We start from the raw sequence: 18,912 nt of genomic DNA on the forward strand, positions 1-18,912 counted from the left end.
GGCATAAACAATGGTGCTAATGGCGAAACATTAACAGAAAATCGGTAATAGTTAGTAAGAAAATAAGATATGCATGCCTAGCCTAGATAAACTGATCAGATTCTGCTTCCTTTGTTATCTTGTTAAATTCTCGCCCTTTTATCTGTATAAATAAGATAGTTTGTGTCTTGCATGGTGCTCATATTATCTGGGTGTTATTAGCAAAGCGCTGTGCTAATAAAACAAAGTGGTCTGACAAACTGTAAGTCCTGAGTCTAACTTTAACACATGAAAGTGGCCTTATGCATTCGAAAGTTATGCAGCCACTGGGAATCATCCCATACCCGCATCACAATGCGGTCCCACCAGTCTGTGCTTGTTTCCCTGGCTTAGAAGTGGTATTCCACTGTGTCAACAAGCCTGGCTGTCATTGCCAGTATGTGCAAATTGCTCCGTTCCATGGCTTCCAACACGGCTATTTGCCTGGCATCACATTCTTCTGCGCGGCTGCTCCTGGCTAGGCTCTGCAAATACTGCAGGACGATGTGCATGGTGTTTGTGATGCTCACAACAACAGTGTACAGATGAGTGAGGTCCATGCTTGCTGTGCTATGGCATCTGCGGCCCGAAAATGATTGTTTGCCATTGCTTTCAAGAAGGGAGGGAGGAAGGTAGGAACCAGGTGCATCATGGGAGGTTGACAATATGTACCCAAAACACTTCATGAAAATGTTTTTGTCCCATCAGGCAGTGGGAGCCTGTTAGGCCTGAATAAAGATGTAGCACAAAACCAGTTATGCCAACCTGACTGAAGTCAGGCTAACAGAGGTTTCTGGGTAATCCCAGCGTGGAAAAATACTGAGAAGCAGCATTGTCTCACAAAGCCCTGGGAAAAAGTGAGATAAGTGAGGGGCTGGTACCAGCTGTGTTATGTTAGACACAGTGTTTGAAGAACTGATAAGAAACACTATCCCACAGTTCTGACTCTAACTTTAACTCCCTAACATTCCTAACTTTTGGCGCTTGTTAAGATATTAACAATTCAATATTGTAGAGACTAGGCATGCGTATATATTAAAAGGTGTCTAATTTCTAGTTGTTAGACAAAGGGGGTGGGTTGCTCAAGTGAATGATCTATGATGTAATAAAACTGTCTATATAAGCTAATACTAAGCTGTAAAGGGGCGGCTGGTTCTCTTCGGATACGAGCTGTTCTTTTACTGACACGTGCACTTGTCAATAAAGAACTTTTGATCGGACCTTGCTGGTGTTGCCTGTCTCTCTGCGGTCAGACAACGAACTTCGCTGTTGGGGTTAGAGTCCCTGACAAGCCTAACCCAGAATTCCAATCGGTAGCAGGAACTGTGGGATAGCTGCCCACAGTGCATCGCTCCGTGAGTCAGTGCTACCCATGGTAGTGGGGATGCGTGCCGCAGATGGAATGTGCATAGTGGGGACATACACCATCGATTTTGTAAAATCGGAGGCTACAGGTCAATTTGACCTATTTTTCGTAGTGTAGACAAGCCCTTAGTCTCTCTGCCTCAGTGCCTCTTCTGTGCTATGTACTTCCCTCCCTCTGAGCAGGGGTGCTGGAACAATTTATATAGTGGGGGTGCTGAGAGCCACTGAACCCAACTGTAAACCCTGTATATAAAGGGAACCACTTCAAGCCAGGGCGTGTGGCTGCACCCCCAGCACCAGCACCTATGGGTCTGAGGAATATTGTGAGGACAAATACATTATGAGCATGAGATGCTAACATCCTGTACAGCAGGGGGCCGCAGCTACCTTAGCTATCAGGGTTAACAGGCCAGTGGACATCCAGTTGCTCAGTCACTGACCTCCCTTTCAGGGTAGCCCTGGGGGCAGAAGCAAGGTACAGTGTTTGCTTCGCAGCTGAGAATAGCACTCCTGCGAACCCGAGCTGAAGGCCTCTGCCGCCCCCTGCTGGAGGCAGAGAAGAGCTGCCCGCGGCTGAGCCTCAGTCTGTGCAATAAGCCAGCCGGCTCCACGGCTGAAGCGTCACTACATCTGCGCTCAGCTGACTCGGCTCAGCGAGCGGCTGACAGGCTGCAGCGTCGGGAGGTCTGTGATCAGCTGACCGCGCTCCGAGATCAGCTGATGGGTTCCGGCCCTGCCGTGGGCGTGGTCAGGCGTTGCAGAGAGAGCAGGAAACCATGGTGAGCGCAGGCGCGGTGCATGGCTGGGGGGTGTTAGTGCTTTGCTGGGATTTGGGGGCCTGGGGCGATGCAGAGCTGTGTCCCCGGGGCAGCAGGGACTCCGGGTAACAGCTGGAGCCATGGCTGAGGACTCCCCGTTGCTAGCCCAGTGCTTGGGATTAGCCAGGCCAGTGTCACCAGCTTTCTAACACGTGCATCGGGGGTGTGTGTGTGTGTGTGTTAAATATTGTGACGGGTCTGGCTTAAAAACTGCTCCCTCCCTCCAGTGACCTGAGATCAGTGGGGCCCCGGGAAGGAGCTGGAGCAAACAGAACGAGCTGCCCCTTTGCACAGTAGGTAATTGGCCCAGGGAACCCACAGGGGCAGCCCTTTGAGTTCTAATACCTCTCCTAGTTAAGTGTGCTCAGGGTAAATGAATCTCATGCTTAGGGTGCAGGCCAGTAGCCTGCAGGGGTCAGGAAGGAAACGCTGCCTTCCCTGCCTCACCCCCACCCCCAAAGTGTTGCACGGCAGGATGGGGCAAGTGAAAACTTGTAATGCATCTTTCCTCCAAAGCAGCCAGCTCTGGCCAGGGCTGGGGGCCGGATGCTGGTCATGATGGGCTGTTGCTGTAGCAGCACCTGTGTTTCTAAAGCAGGGAGTAATAAAGGCATCAATACTGGATGTGCAGGGGAACGAGTGGGCATGGAACGGATAATTTCATAGCCATGATAATGTTAAACACCTGTGTGTGGGGGGGATCGGCTGTCCTGCTCCCCTCAACCCAGACATCTGCCCCCGGCTCTGAGAGGCTTATGCCTGGTTCTGTAGCCTGTGGACCTGTACACATGGGACGCCAGGGACTTGTGCCCTTGCTCTCGCTATGTAACTGCAGCGGGTATAAAGCAGCTGCTCCAGGATGCAGGCTCATGGTCTGTACTAGTGTTTGCTGGGTTAAACTGCTGAAGCTGCGGCCTAACTGGTAGCTATTAGGAACAGGAAGGGGCCATCTGCCCTGCCCCACCTTTGCCCCACCTTCACCCCACCCCTTCGTCAGACTGATCCCTCTGGGCACACCCCAGCCCCATCCATCTCTTTCCTTCTCTGGGGATAAGTGTCTCTCTCTCAGACTCTGGGCCCAGTTCAGCCCGCGGGAGAAGCCTATTGAATTCAGGGCAGTTGTATCCCCTCGTGCCAGGGCTGAGCTTGGCCAGCTGCATCCGGTCGTTCTCCCCAGGAGCTTGCTCCAAAGGCTGATGACCTCTGTGCATGGAGCCGCTGTGCCTGAGTTCGCAGGGGCGTTATACAGTGGGGACCCAGGGCCTGAGGAGGAGAGTTATTTGTACAGCTCCGGATCGACCCAGCTGCCATCCAACTCCTTAGCAGGCTCAGCAAGAGCAGAGACCGGAGATGAGGGCAGCCAAGTACCCAGAGAGGAGAGAAATCTAGGGGCGGCTCTTCTGGTGCAGTGCGGGGGCAGGGCAGCAATAACGGTGGGAAATGAGGATTCCCCTGCTCTGGCAAGAAGAGCTGGGCTGCCCTGCAAAGGACACTCTACCGCTGACGTCCCCTGGCCCAAAGGCCGCCTGGGTCCTAACGGCCCCCAATCTTCTCCTTCCAGAGGTTCCGGTTCTGCGGAGACTTGGACTGTCCCGACTGGGTCCTGGCCGAAATCAGCACCTTGGCCAAAATAGTTAAGTGGAAGCTTTAGCTTTCTCTTTCTCTATTTTCTTCTGGATCTTACCCGGTGCCTGGTACCCTGGGGTCTGAGCCATTTTTGCTATTAACCCCCCCCCCCCCCCGAGATGGTATCGGGTGCTGTGAAATCAGACAATCAGCACGAAGCCTTGGCTGTCAAGAGGGGTATCTACGGCCTGGGGGAGCAATGGGAATATCTGAGTGATGCATCCCGATCTGAGCTCTGGGACTCAGAGTATCTGGTGAAGGGGGAGAGCTCAGGTCCCTGAGCGACTGGCATGAGCTCTGTGCCTGTCTCTGGCTGACCGGGCTTCCCTAAGAGAGCGGGGAGAGGCTCAGGAACATAGAACAGGCTTTGATTGAGGCCTCGAGCAATACACTCAGTGCAGCACAAGAGCTGGCTGGGGCTTTAGCCTGACCGTTGCATCCAAAGCTCAGGGATTCTCTCTGTGGAATCCAAACCATGGTGTTCCCCAAAGTGGCAGAGAAGCGAGTTTTTAAACAACCCAAACCAGTGACTGTTTGGCTGGGGCAGGCCAGGCAAGGTTGAAATGGGTCCCCCTGATGTGGCAGAGAGCGTGTGTTTTGAGGGGAGTTCAGACTCCTGCCAGTCAGTGCCCGCCGGGCCCAGCGCTGCGATGGGGTTTTATTTTCTTGCTCTCTCCTTTCCAGTCCTCGGTGAAACTGAAGCTCATCTGTGGCCAGGTGCTCAAGGACCTGCAGGGAGAGGGGATTGATGTAAGTGCAGGACGTTCTTCTCCCACGTTCAGCCCTGCTGAGCAGGGATCCAGTGATCGCAGAGACTAAGTCTCCCCTCCCCTGGGCTGAGTGGCGTGGGCCATGTCGAGCTGGCCGGCCTCAGGGCAGGCAGTGCGGTGGAGTGTGTGTGTGTGGGGGGGGGTTCAGAGTGGGAATCAGGACACCTGGGTTCTAGTCCCAGCTCTGCCACTGATCTTGGGCAGGATGCCTAAAGCCTGTGTCCCTACCTGTAAAATAAGGCCAGTGACACTCCCCCATTGGGGAGATCTGCTGGTGGAAAGGCCCGTATGGCTGCTAAGTACTTACTAGTAAGTATTAGTGTCTGTTTCTCTAAGGGTCCTGTGTGGTCTGCTTCACCTCATCCACCCATTGGCCCTGCCATCGCTAGGGGAGTGGCCGGTGGTTGACAATGCGGATTCCCTTGAGGTCTCCCAGCAAAGGGGTTTGGCCGCTCAGGGACATGGGGCTGCGCCATTTGTAACGCCCATCGCAGACAGCAGCTGCCCGCTGTTTGGATCATGGAGGTTCCCTGTAGGACACGCCTGGAGCACTAGCAGCCAGTGGGAATGGCCCATCCTGTACCCCCCCATTGTGAAGGCAGCTTGGGCTAGTGGGAGCCAGGAACCCAGGAGTCCTAGTCCCGATCACCCATGTAGCCTTGGGCAAGTTACTTAGGCTAAATCCAGCAGCTTCTAGTAATTTGGGCCCCCCCTTGAGACACCTCGGCCCCGTTACTCAGAAGTGCTGAGCCCCCACCGCTCCTATTGACTCCAAGTGCACCCGAAACCAGACGCCCCTTGTGGAGTGTTGGCCTTACCCTGGCTCTGCTTGCCCCATGGGGGATCTGCTCAGCGAGGGCTCAGTGATCATTCTGCACCGTGCCGTGAGCACTGGGAGCGGGGTCCCCTGGGGCTGATGGACCTGGGTGTTGCTCTTCTCTTGCAGTATGAAAAGATCCTGAAGCTAACGTCGGATGCCAAGTTTGGTGAGTGTTGTTCCTTTTCAGAGCTATTGAGTGTCCGTAGCCTGGGCTCCTCTAGTGCTGTCCGTGAGGCCGTCACGGTGGATTTGGCTCTTTGCCTCACCCGCCTTCCAGGGAGCTTTGCTGGCTTCATTACTAGAACTGCCATTCCTCTGTCTGTGCTTACGGCAGGGAGGCTGCGGCAAGCTGGTGGCTTTGAGATGCTAGGCCAGGCTTTGGCTGACTCTTACCTCCCCCCTGGCCCATTCCACACCCCAGTGCCTGGCCTGAGAACATTTTACCTGCAGCGTTTATGGGCGCTGGGCTCGGTTTTGTTAGCCGCATTGCCTGAAAAGCGTTACTGGCTGGGGTCACGAGTGGAGAGGCACGTCCTGAAGCAGTGAAGGCCTGAAGAGTTAATGCCCAGCCATTGGAAACCGACCGCACGCTCTGCTCGTGAGCAAGCACAGGAGCCCTGCTAATCTCCCAGGGTCCTTGCCCCTGTTCTGTTGGGGGGAGATGCTGCTAATCAGCAGCCTGATGAGTTCCCCCTTCTCACCCCAAACACTGCCCTGGCTTTATATTTTGGGTGGTTCTGGGCCTTGCGTCGGGGGGGGGGGGGAAGAGACACCATTTCCCGAGTGTGTGGAAGTGCCCCGGGCCTGGTGATTGTGGTGATCACAGTAGCAATCCAAACTTCCCAGGTGCTGCCCAAACAGTCCCCGTCCCGGCCCTGAAGAACTTGCTGTCTTAGTGTGGCAATGGGGAGGGGAGGGGAGGGGTCCCAGGAACTCAGCCAGGTTAGCGTCACAAAGAGAAGGTTAAGGGGAGACTTGATGGGAGCCTGTAAGTACCTACATGGGGAACAAACAGCTGATAATGGGCTCTTCAGTCTAGCAGACAGATGTCTAACATGAGCCAATGGCTGGAAGTTGAAGCTAGACAAACTGAGGGCTTGGCTACACTTGCAGATGTGCAGCGCTGGGAGTTACAGCTGTCTTCATACAGCTGTGTAGGGAAAGCGCTGGAGTGTGGCCACAGTGATAGCTACCAGCGCTGCAGTGTGGCCACATTTGCAGCATTTGCAGCGGTGTTGGGAGTGGTGCATTATGGGCAGCTATCCCAGCATTCAAGTGGCTGCAACCTGCTTTTCAAAAGGGGGGGTGGGGTGGAGTGTGACAGGGACCGTGGGGGCGGGGGGGAGAGAGAGAGAGAGTGGATTTTTGGAGCCGATACTGTGTCAGCTCCCTGCCTTGCAAATTCTGACCATTTCCCCGACCCCTCATTCACTCTTAAATACAAATGGCCTGCAGACCAGATAAGCAGCTGCTCCGACGGACTCCCCCACCCCCACCATGCTGTTTCTCTCCTAAAGCAAACACTAGCTGTGGACATTCATCCCCCTGCCTGCCTCATTCACAGCAAACAGGAGCTGTGTTTGTTTTTTAGATAAGCACTTCCAGGAGCCCTGAGTTCACAACAAAACAAAGAGAGGTATCATAACAAAACAAAGAGAGTTCTTTAGTTAAAAGCATTATGGGAAAATTCTGGAGGCCAATTACAGTGCTTTTGGTGGCCACACTGGTAGAGCAGCGCTGCATCACCAGCGCTGCAATAGTTATACCCGAGGCAGAGCAGGAGTACAGCCAGTGCTGCAGCCAGGGAGATGCAGCGCTGTATGTGCCTTGCAAGTGTGGACAGTGTGTAAGTTGCAGTGCTGCAACTCTCCAGTGTAGCCAAGCCCTCAGACTGGAAATAAGGTGTTTTAACAGGGTCATTTACCATTGGAACAACTGCCCAAGTGCTCTCCATCACTGGCAGTTTCTAAATCCAGATCTGCTCCCCCCTCCCCAACACACACACAGTCCCCTGCCCATCACTGCTTCTTACCCAGCTTGGTGACAATGAGCCCAGCTCTTTCTGCCTGTTTCCCTGCTGCCCCTCGTGGCCCAGTGCGAGGTGGCGTCTGTCCGAGCACCCTCTCTAGTCTCTTGCAGACGATGAACTGCAAAGGGCAGGCCACAGCAAGGGCTGTTGGATCCTATGTCAATTGTATGGGTCTGTCAAAGCTGCCTCCCTGCAGGGAAGAGCCCTGCTGCCAGGCAGAGTCCCAAAGGTTTCTCCTCTCTCCAGAGTCCGGGGACGTGAAGGCCACTATTGCCGTGCTCAGCTTCATCCTCTCCAGTGCAGCCAAACACAGCGTAGGCAGCGACTCTCTGTCCAGCGAGCTGCAACAGCTGGGGCTGCCCAAAGGTAGGGGAAGTGCCAGGGGATGGGTCCCTCGGAGAGGGCTGCAGCGCACTGCGGAGCCTTGGGGTCAGTAGCAGCAGCCTGACTGTCTTGTGCGATGTCAGCCAGGGGAGGGCGCCGGGGAGCAGAGCAGAGTCTGTCTACCCCATGCACCAGGCTGTAACCCTGGATAACTGTGTCCTTCCACCCTTGCTCCAGCACTGTGTGGACTTCAGTACGTTGGCTCTCTGGGGGAGGAGGCTGCTGGGTTGTGTGTCTCCCGCACTCTCCCATCAGTGAGAAGTTAGAACTCGCTGTGTCAACCAGCAGGAAAGACTTTGGAGCAGTAGCTAGGCCGTCTTCTGACTGAAATGCCCCACGGTACCATCATCCCCCATTATCCCACATGCGCCCCAATGTCAGCATCCTGCTAGAGTCCCCCTGCTAAACGGGCCAGCTCAGCAGTTTGCAGCCAGGGTCCCTTCTGAGCCCATTGGAACCAGAGTCGTGTTGTGCAGGGACCGATCTGATGCTCTTTGGTGGGTGGTTTCTTGGTCTCCTTGTTTTGTAGAGCATGCCACAGGATTGTGCCGGTCCTACGAGGAGAAACAGAGCCCCCTGCAGGACAGCCTGAGGACACGCAGCCTGAGATGTAAGTGTTCCCCCTCCGGCTGTGCAAACCTGACACTGCTCCAGGCAGCGGATGGGAGATGGTCCTTCAGCAGGGATACAGGCTGGCACCCACTGCCCCCACCCCTCTAGCTGTTCCCCTGTGTCCATGGATGGAAGTTCAATAGGACTTTCTCAGCCATTCTCCTCTGGGACTTCCTGAGAAGAACTTGCTCCTGAGGACTGTTGGATAGGATCAGAGTTTGCTGAGAGCGGATGGGTTTTCCGCAGTAACCGAGGGGATGACCAGGAGCTGGGACCAGAACCCTGTTGTTTGACCCCCTTGGGCTGTGACCTTGCCAGCCCGACAGGTTAGGATCTGGCCAGGTTAGTTCACCTCCAGGACAATCCAAGTGCAACAGGGAGTAGGGCAGGTGATGCACTAGGCAGTGCTCTGCCTTCTGCATTATCTTTCTTGGCCATAAAGAGAGACACAGCTGAGGCGGTGCTAAGCACTTGGACTCATGGGAATCTTTGCAACGAGGGGTGTTAGCTGTGTTATCGCAGCCACGCTCCATCTCGGAGGGCTCCACTCCACTGACCTAAACTCCATTGGTATTTCAACTGGAGACATTTCCTTCCTGTAATGTCTTACATTGTCGCTGTGGGCCAGTAAGACAGTTGCTGTGTTGCACACACCAGAGGTGGCTGCATTTCAGGGCTGGGTGAAGCCGCTTAATGCTTTTGAAAAATGCTTCTCAAATCCATATCGCCGGCTTGTGCATAGAGAGAGAGTTTTACACTGACAGCGCAAACCTGAGACTGGCTCTACCTCTGTCCTCAGTGAACCATCTGGACTCTGTGTCCTGGAGGGTGGATCAGACGCTCAGCTCCAGTGAGCTCCAGCAGGTCAATGAGCCCCTTGTGCACCTGAAGTTCACCGTGCGAGACGGGGACCGAGGCGTGACGGAGCCCTTTGCCATGACCGTGTCTGCAGAGAAGTTCCGGGTCTTACTGGCAGGTGAGTAGATGGCAGATGGGCAGCTTGGAATTGCTCGCCTCGTCCCCGCCCTGCCGGCTGGTGCTTCCTCTCCTGTGTCCCCGCTGCTCTCCCTACTGGCCGAGGCAGAGATCGGCTGTCTCCATGTCATGTCATTTCTCTGTTCCTGCTCACAGCGCAGAGGTTATTCTCTGCCCTGCTGTGACTGGTGAATTGGCAACTGGCTGCAGCGCCCCCTGCTGAGATCCAGGTCACTGTGCCCCATTGGTTGTTTGCGTCTCCTCTTCCACTTTCAGAGCTGAGACAGGCCCACGCCATGATGAAAACTCTCAGCTGAGGAGCCGGGAGGACGGCAGCGAGCGTGGAAGGAGCCGGCTGATTGTGCTGCGGCCCGTCGGAGAGTCTGGTGGGTGTGGTTCCTCCGCTGGGGAAGCCCCTTGCTGCACACAGCCGCAGACACCGCCTGGGCAGAGGTTGGACTGGGCTCTCTCCTCCCTTCTCAGACCCCTGCAGCTGAAACTGACGACTGCTCTTCCCACTCTTCCTGGCTACTGTCCCCCTCGCCCCCTCTCCAGCTCTCTTGCTGTGAAGCCTCCTGCCCGCCCCTCCTCCATCCTGCCCACAAGCCCTTGTGCTTCCAGGAGCCCCACCCCAGGATCTGTCCCCAGAGCAATGGTGGATGGGAGCTTGGTGGCTTCTGCATCTGCTAATGAGATCTCCACCTCGAGACCAGCTTCTGCTCGGGGTTCCCATAACAAAGGCGTCCAAACCCATGAGCCGTGCCACCGTGTAACACACACGCCTCCGAAGAACACCCAGGCCTGCCGGCTGGAGGCTGCTTTAACAGTGAGAGACCCTGACGTCCCTGCCCAGCCCTTTGGTGGTGGCTCTGTTCCTGAACAGCTGCAGGGAGCTGATCTGTCCTTTTGCTTCTGCCTGAATTGTCTCCTGTGCCTACTCCAGGGCAGGCACTTGGGCTCCCATGTCTCTTCTGGAGACTAGCGCGCTGCAGCCCACCAAATGCTGCGGGTAGGCCAGCTCCACATCACCCGCTGACTGAACTCCTGCAGCAATCCAGGATGCCTGGGGCTGGGGTGACTCTGCCAGTTGTACATAAGAGGTCGGAAAGTTTCATCAGCCGAAACGCGATGGAGCGTTCGCTAGTCCCTTCTTGCTCCCCCGCCTCCCTCCCCTAAAAAGCACTTTGCCTCTGTTCTTTCCACTTCCTTTAAAGGAGCCCCCTCCCTGGGGGATAAATGCAGCTTTTCTGTCTTTCCTTCCCCCCATGCTCCTACCACCTTTTCCAGGGCAGCTCAGTTCATGGAATAAAGGATCAGCAGGAACGTGCATCTGTGAATCTCTCCATGCGTTTTCGGTTGGCCTTGGCACACGAAGCCAGTTATTTGTGATGTTTCCTATTTTGCCAGCGGGATCCAGTAAAGCCATGTGGTTAACAAAGACAGCGCCCCGCAGGAGCATTTTTAATTTGCATCGCTGCCTCCCTTGTCACCCCTGCACCCTCATTTCTGACACCCTCAGACCGGGAGCAGAGACGTGTCTTTAAATAACTGGAGTAAATCTTCCCTATTTGAAAGGGAGGGATTGATGCCACAGACAAAATTCATCATATGGGCAGGTGCTCTATAACCTATTCCCACCCCCTGCAGCTCTGTCAATGTCTCACATCCACCCTCCCTGCTCCTTCAGTCCTGACCTCTGCAGAAACCAGAGCTAGGGTAGACAAAGTCCGTAAACTATTCACTCACCCCAGCCTTGTCTCGTAACAACCCTGGCTAGTCCAGCCCTTGCCCCGGGCACAGCTCTGGTAACAGCCATCGAGGGACCAGTTGGGTTTTGCTAACCTCATTTAAGTTGTGCTCAGTTTAGATTGGCCCCTGCCACTGGTGCCCTATTGTGCTAACCCCCTTTCCCAGCTATAGCTCAGGGCTCTGATTTACAGGAACTTCACAGCTTGGGGATGATGCAGTTGCTCCTTTAGAGCAAAGCCAGCATAGCCTGAAGGCAGTGAAGTGGGTAATCATTTTAACTGCAGACTCTGAACTACATTTGGTAAATTGCTGAACGGAGGCCAGGGCAGCCCTGTATTGTTAAGAACAAGGCCATGTTCCATTAATTGAAAGGCAATACAGTTAAAATGGTACAAGAAATAGTTTAGTTTCTAAGGCCAAATGTGGTATCCGTTTGTAACATTTTTTCTTGGAGGGAGGGGCGAAAGCCATTTTGTTATTTTTAATCCTCATTTTCTTGTCTTGACTTACACTTCTGCCCCTTCCATCGTCTCTTGGTGGTTGGTTTGTCCATCACAGGCAGCATGGTCTGGGGAGGTAAACCAGAGGGGCAGGAGCTTGGGATTCTATTCCTGGCTCTGCCACTGATTCTGTGTTCTCAGGCAAATAGCTCGGCCTCTCTGTGCATCAGTTTTCCCATCTGCGGTTGTGGGAGACCAGCACTGCCAACCCCAAGTGTTCACATACCATGAATCAGTCCACCAAAATCATGAGATTGGCTCAAAAATAATAAACCTTGGGGTTTTATTTTTATTTTTTTTCTGCTTTTTGAGCCTTTAGAGTTCCTGTTTTTGATTATTATCTCAGCAACCATGAGGGTTAGAAATGTACTTAGTCAGGTTTTTTTTGTTTTGTTTTATGAAAGCTGTGAATCATATGATTCCAGGAGCTGGGGCTTTAAGCATTTATCATGAGAGCTACCAACAGTGAGTGTGAGGTGGTGTGGCCTCCCTCTGACCCAGAAGGGGAGGAACTACTGTCTGTGTCCAGGTGGGCAGAGCCAGACCCATACCCATCTCATCGGAAGTGGATAGGCAGGACAGGAAGTATATAAGGCGAAGCATCCAGCTCAATTGGGGCTGAGATAGCGAGGGAGACAGATGCATACTGCTCTCTCCAGGTTGCTGACTTCACTGCAAAGCCAAGAAACGCCCTGCTTCTGGAGGAACCTGTGTCCACAGGGGAGCAGACGGGACTGCTGCTGGCCACCTACCCCAGGGGAGATGGAGGACAGCCCCTGATCCAGAACGGAGGGTAGGAAGTGGCCTATGGCAGCCAACTCTAGTCTGGCTGTAGTGCTGCCTGCAGTGCGGTCAATGTGTTGCAGCAGATTCCCCGCCGCCGAATTGCCACCGAAGACCCAGCACTTCGGTGGCAGGTCCTGGTGTGGAAGGACCCGCTGCGGGGTCTTCGGGGCACTTCGGTGGCGGTCCCGGAGCGGAAGGACCCCCCGCCGCCAAATTGCCACTGAAGACCCGGAGCGGAGGAAGCTCCGGGGGCCCGGGCCCTGCAAGAGTTTTCCGGGGCCCCCAGAGCGAGTGAAGGACCCCGCTCCAGGGGCCCCAAAAAACTCATGGTGGGCCCCTGTGAGGCCCAGGGCCTGGGAAAAATTGCCCCACTTGCCCCCCCCTCTGGGTGGCCCTGCCCCAGGGGCGGAACACTCCGCCATTGTTAGGGCCCTGGCCTGGGACCTGGTGGAGTCGGATGGGCCCAGGTCCCCCTACCCACTGCCACCCACCTCTGGGGTGGCAGCCTCCCCACTGTAAGTCAGGTGGCCAGTGTTAGCCTACCATCCACCAAAGCTAGGACACTAGACTATTCACTGCTCTGCCCTGCCTTAGGGCTGGAGTCTTAGACCGTTTGGTGTCCCACCCTCTTTGAGGGCCTGGGCCTCTAAACCTTTGTTGCTCTGCCCTGGCCTGAGGGCCGGTGCCTATAGACTGGTTGGGGTTTCACCCATTAAGGCGATCAGGACACTTACGCCTGCGCTGCTAATTCCCCTGTGACTAGGCAGTAATCCCAATGAGGTAGTGAGGTGGGGTGGCCTGCCTCTGACCCAGAATGGGAGGGATGACCGCAGCCTCACTACAGGGACTAATGCTTACTCCCCTTGGGAAAGTGCTTTGAGCTGTTTGGCTGAAAGGTGCTACAGAAATGCAATATAAACTAACCCGTCTCGGCCTCCCTGTTCGTCTCAGTGGGATTAGCCCAGTGTGTCGAACAGCAGTCTGTGTCCCTGTTTCAGCAAAGGAGAAGAGTTGCTGTCAGACTATCTCAGTGGTGGGAGATAGTTTAAAACCAGCCCAGCTTCTGCATGTCCAACATCCGCATTATTTTACACCAAGTAAAAGGGGGAGGGCGTGGGTGTTTAGGATGTATAGGGGACCCCACCTGCATCTCCGGATTGTTCTGCAAAGAAAACACCTTTTCCCTTCCCCTTAGTTAATCATGCAGTGCATAGGGGAAACTGAGGCACACACACTATACATACAAAATATTCTGGAAAAAAAAACACTTTGTCACACTCATTACATGACCCAAACATGTAAAAATTTGGTCATCCGGCTGCAACGACTGGCTGTGGTTGGTTTGAAAGCACTGGTTGTCTTCTGGTTCTGCATCTGTCAGCTTTAGAGTTTGCTGTGTTCATTGTTTTCTTTTTGAAGAACAAACTATAGATGTCAACAGTTTCTGCTGAACTCTTCACTGACGATCTCGATCACATATGGTCTGGGAGATGAATTCTTTTTCTTTACAACAGCTGGATTTGTCCATCCTATTCCGGCACAAACACGGTCACGAGGTTCTATATCTGGCAGTTCTCTAAGTGATGATGTCTGTGTAAAAGTGCAAGTTCTTTTAGCCTTTTTATCTGATTTGGTTACTTTCTCCATGTCTGGCCACTTTGGAGACTGGAAAATAACCTAAGTCAGTTCATTAGTTCTGAGTTGTCTTCCCATCAGAAATGGTGCCGGACTAGACCCGTTAGGTGTTATTGGTGTTGATCAGTAGCTCAGAAGAGCAAGGAATGGATCTTCCTGCTGTAGGATTTTCTCGGCTGTATGTACAGCTCTCCCAGCCTCTCCATTCGCTTATGGGTAATGTGGGCTGCTAGTAATATGGTCAAAATCATATTTCATTTGGAATTACAATCTACCTTGATATAACATGGTCCTCAGGAGACAAAAAATCTTATCGTGTTATAGGTGAGACCGTGTTATATTGAACTTGCTTTAGCCCCCCCCGTTCCTTGTTCCCTGACCGCCCCCTCCAGAGACCCCTGTCCCTAATCACCCCCAGGACCCCACCCCCTACCCAACCCCCTACTCCCTGTCCCCTGACTGCTCCGACCCCTATCCACATCCCCTGCCCCCTGACAGGCACGCAGCGGCAGGAAGTGGAGCAACGTGGCCCCAGCCTGCTCCACTCTGCCACCTCCCAGCCACGGTGCTCTGCTTCCCGCTGCCGGTGAGTGCGGGGAGGTTGGGGAAAGGACACCCCCCGTACTCACCTGTGGCGGGAAGTGGAGCACCGCAGCTGGGAGCTGGCAGAGTAGAGCAGGTTGGGGCCGGGCTGCTCCACTTCCCGCCACCAGTGAGTGCAGAGAGGTTGGGGACAGGACGCACTCACCAGTGGTGGGAAGCAGAGTGATGTGGCCCCAGCCCGCTCCGCTTTCCTTGCCCCAGCCCCAGCCCCAGCCCCAGCCGTGTCGCTGAGGGGCACGGGGGTGGGGGATTGGAAGCGGAGCGCCGCAGCTGGGAGCTGGCGGAGTGGAGCGGGCTGGGGCCAGGCTGTTCCACTGCCGATGAGTGCAGGGGGGATCCCTTCCCCCAAGTCCCCTCCCCCAAGTGACACGGCTGGCGCTGGGGCGAGGGAAATGGAGCGGGCTGCTCCCAGCCCCCCGCTAATCCCCCAGGCCACTCTGGGACTGTGGGGTCCCCAAAATTGCCCCTCCCACAGCTCCTGCCTTCTAGACCCTGGGGGCGGGGGAGCCCCCCCCGAGACCCTCTGCCCCTTATCCAACCCTTCAGCCCTGGCCCATCCCCAGAGCAGCGTGTCAGAGCTTTACCGCGTTGTATGCGAACCCGTGATATATCGGGTTGCATTATATTGGGGTAGAGGTGTACTTAAATTCTGCTGTAGGGAATTGTGGTCTGTTGTCTATCATTAGTAGTTCTTGAAGTGAGCAAAAGTGCATTTCAGCTTCTGGATTACACTGCAACATGGTATGTCCTTCATGGGTGAGGTTTAGGATTTCTCCTCTCATTTCACTTGGAATTACAATACCATCGCTTTGAGTCATGTGTCCATTTGACTCGCTTAATTGTCCATGTACTGCAAAGCAGTCTCTTCTCACTTCTGGAGTGTTCTTTAGATACTTGGCCCAGCTGGCCCTCATGTAACTTAGAACTTCTTGTCGTTGTGTGTCGGTCAGGGTTGCCTGTTGCAGCTGGTGTTGTCTCTTTTCTGACACTGGTCTGTATGCATTTACATCAGTGGTTCTCAAGCAGGGGTACACAAACCCCTGAGGGTGTGCAGAGGTCTTCTGGGGGTACATCAACTTATCTAGATAGTTGCCTAGTTTTACAACAGGCTGCAGAAAAAGCACCAGTGAAGTCAGTACAAACTAAAATTCATACAGACAATGACTTGTTTATACTGCTCTATCTACTATACACTGAAATGTAAGTACAATATTTATATTCCAATTGATTTATTTTAGAATTATACAGTAAAAATGAGAAAGGAAGCAATTTGTCAGTAACAGTGTGCTGTGACACTTTTGTATTTCTATGATTTTGTAAGCAAGTAGTTTTTAAGTGAGGTGAAACCTGGGGGGACACAAGACAAATCAGACTCCTGAGAGGGAAACCGTAGTCTGGAGAGGTTGAGAGCCATTAATCTACAGTATCCATGTACGTCATCTTTGAGCTCCTGTGTAGCTGAGTGTGATTGGGCTCATGGCAGAGTGCCTGCTAACACCAGATTTTTCCCCCAGAAACATATTTAGCAGTGGGGTTAAATTGCATTAACTTTCTCAATAGACCAGGGGCTGCACTGTGTGTGTGGGGCTTGTGGGGGCTACAGTCACCCCAACATTTGCCTTAGGCACCCCCCCATAGTCACCTCTCCCAGCTGCTGGCAGTGGCGCTGCCTTTGGAGCTGAGCGCCCAGCCAGCAGCCACTGCTCTCTGGCCACTCAGCTCTGAAGGGTTAATGGGAGCTGTTTGGGGAGCAGTGATGCTTCCTGGGGTTACTATAGCTCCAGAAGGTGGGGCGTTCGGCTCTCTCCTCTCTGTTGTTCTCAGGAGGCAGATTCTGTGCTCCCTCAGGGAGTCCCTCTCCTTCCTGTAAAACATCCTGTTAGTCAGTGTCAGGAGCGGCACCAGGGTTTCTGGCACCCTAGGCAGAATTCAGGGGGCGGCATTTTGTGAGCTCCCCACAGGGAGCGCGGGAGCTTCCGGTTCCGCTCCCATCGCACCGCCGAAGAAGGACCCTCCGCCGAAATGTCGCAGGCGACAGCGGCAGTCATTGAGCTGCTCAATTGCCTGCTGCTGTTTTCCGCGGCACGTCGGCAGAAGGTCCTTCTTCGGCGGCGCGATGGGAGTGGAACCGGAAGCTCCCGCGCGCCCCATGGGGAGCGCACAAAACGCCGCCCCCTGAATCCTGGTGCCCTAGGCGACCGCCTAGGTCACCTAATGGAAGCGCTGGCCCTGGTCAGTGTCCTCAGAGCAGGTCCAGAGCAGAAGAGAAGGGAAGATTTACCATGGGCTCGAAAGCCGTGTTCTCCAATCCCATCTCCAGGTCACCAAGTGAAATTCTGACATCCTCCATATCTAGATGTGCTCCCACTACAACACAAACTCAGGAATTAGCTTGATGATACCTAAACATGGGATCGGCGGCATAGCCCTGCCTCGCTTGCTGCTGCGTTCCAGATTATAGAGGACTATTTGCTTGCTTCCTGGCCTGGCAAATATACCCCGCCAAGGCCTGACACTTGGCAGGCCCAGGGTCCAGAGAACTCTGCCCAGTTTCCAAAGGGGGCACCCAAGAGACCCAAACTGAACAGGAGGGAAGTCCCTCTGGATCCAGCCCTGGAGCACCAGTCAGGATGGGTGTCTGCCCTCCCATCCCAGAGCTGCACCCCAGAAGCCCCGACGAGAAAGGGTCAGCCAGATGCTGTTAGAGGCCTGTTGATTTGCTTTTGCTGTGGGAGGCCAGGACACTTCAGCTAATCTTGTCCTGTAATGGAATGTGACGACAGACTGTGAGGTCACTGAAATGTGTAGCAGCTCTGAGCCCGGGCTGGACCAGCGGCATAAGGCCTATGTGGCCCAAGTCACCGTGGGAGGGTGCACTATGCCTGGGCTGGTGGACTCAAGGTGCTCCTAAACCCTGGTTCGAGAGTCCCTGCTTGACCATAGCACCCTCCAATATGACCACCCCTTGAAGGTGATGTGTGTGCATGGGGATGTCCACTCTTACCCCACGGCTTGTGTACAAATGAAGGTGGGTGATCAAGAAACAAAAATTTGGGTCAGCATAACAAAACGTTTTCCTTGGAAGGTTATAATTGGGAGAGACTGGCAACAGTTCCCTTCTTTGCTCCTCCCCTAATCAGGAACTCCTCCTCCGGCTGAATCAGTACCCCAAAAGCTAGATGAGATATTTCCTGTACTGAAATCTGACCTTTTGGAGGGGGTCTGCCCAAACCCAGATGATTAAGAAGTCCCGAAGGTAATGCCAAGAAGAAGAGAGAGACCTGTCAGGCTGGCGAGACAGAACCAGGGGAATCGTCTCAGCATAATAAAAGGAGATGTACCAATCTCCTAGAGCTGGAAGGGACCTTGAAAGGTCATTGAGTCCAGCCCCCTGCCTTCACTAGCAGGATCAATTTTTGCCCCAGAACCCTAAGTGGCTTTCTCAAGGATTGAGCTCACAACCCTGGGTTTAGCAGGCCAATGCTCAAACCACTGAGCTATCGCCTTCTGATCCATGAGAACCTCTCCAGGAGGCTCCTCCAGAGATAGACTTAGCCCATTTAACCCAGACCTATGACTTCATATGTGGGTAACAGGAAGATGACACTTTGAGAAAGTCGTATGCCCTGATTGCTGTGATTGATGGGATGGGTACCCAGGAGGCCCAAGCTGCCCAATTTCCCCATTTTGAACTAAAGAATGATACATTCTATTGAGTTGACCTTGACCCAAAAACAAGGGAGGCCTGCTACCAACTCCTGGTGCCCAAGGAGGCCAGGAGGGAGGTCTTGCAGCTGGCTTATTCAATACCTTCAGCCAGCCATCTTGGCTGGGAAAAAACATTAGCCCAATGATTGGCTCGGTTCTTCTAGCCGAAAATCTATAAGGAGGCTGCTAATTTCTGCGTGTCCTGTCCAGACTGTCAGCAAGTTGCACCAAAGGGTTCAGGGCGAGGTTCTCTAATATCCCTACCTCTAGTAGGTACGCCCTTTGAGAGGATAGGGATCGATATTGTGTGTCCCCTAGAGGAAAGTTCTCGGGGCCACCAACACCTACTGCTCATGGTGTACTATGCCACACAATATCCAGAAGTGGTCCCCACGCGCTCAATAACGGCACGAACTGTAGCAGCAGAGCTAGTTCAACTTTTTTCTTGGGTGGGCTTACCTACCGAAATCCTGACCAAGCAAGGGACAAATTTCATGTCCCAGTTGTTAACCTG

At 53.9% G+C, this 18,912-nt stretch overlaps 1 protein-coding gene across 1 annotated transcript; it reads left to right on the top strand.

Annotated features, from left to right (window-relative positions):
* The first annotated feature begins 1,990 nt into the window (after positions 1–1,990).
* Positions 1,991–11,335, top strand: LOC123344757 (COMM domain-containing protein 4-like). The gene is made up of 8 exons (XM_044981240.1): positions 1,991–2,162; positions 3,763–3,834; positions 4,512–4,577; positions 5,544–5,583; positions 7,693–7,812; positions 8,360–8,440; positions 9,242–9,418; positions 9,694–11,335. The coding sequence occupies exons 1-8, from the start codon at positions 2,160–2,162 to the stop codon at positions 9,732–9,734; spliced, it is 600 nt and encodes a 199-aa protein (XP_044837175.1). The 5' UTR covers positions 1,991–2,159; the 3' UTR covers positions 9,735–11,335.
* The last annotated feature ends 7,577 nt before the right edge of the window (positions 11,336–18,912 follow it).

The sequence above is a fragment of the Mauremys mutica genome, chromosome 11, assembly GCF_020497125.1.
Source record: "Mauremys mutica isolate MM-2020 ecotype Southern chromosome 11, ASM2049712v1, whole genome shotgun sequence".
Taxonomy (NCBI): domain Eukaryota; kingdom Metazoa; phylum Chordata; order Testudines; family Geoemydidae; genus Mauremys; species Mauremys mutica.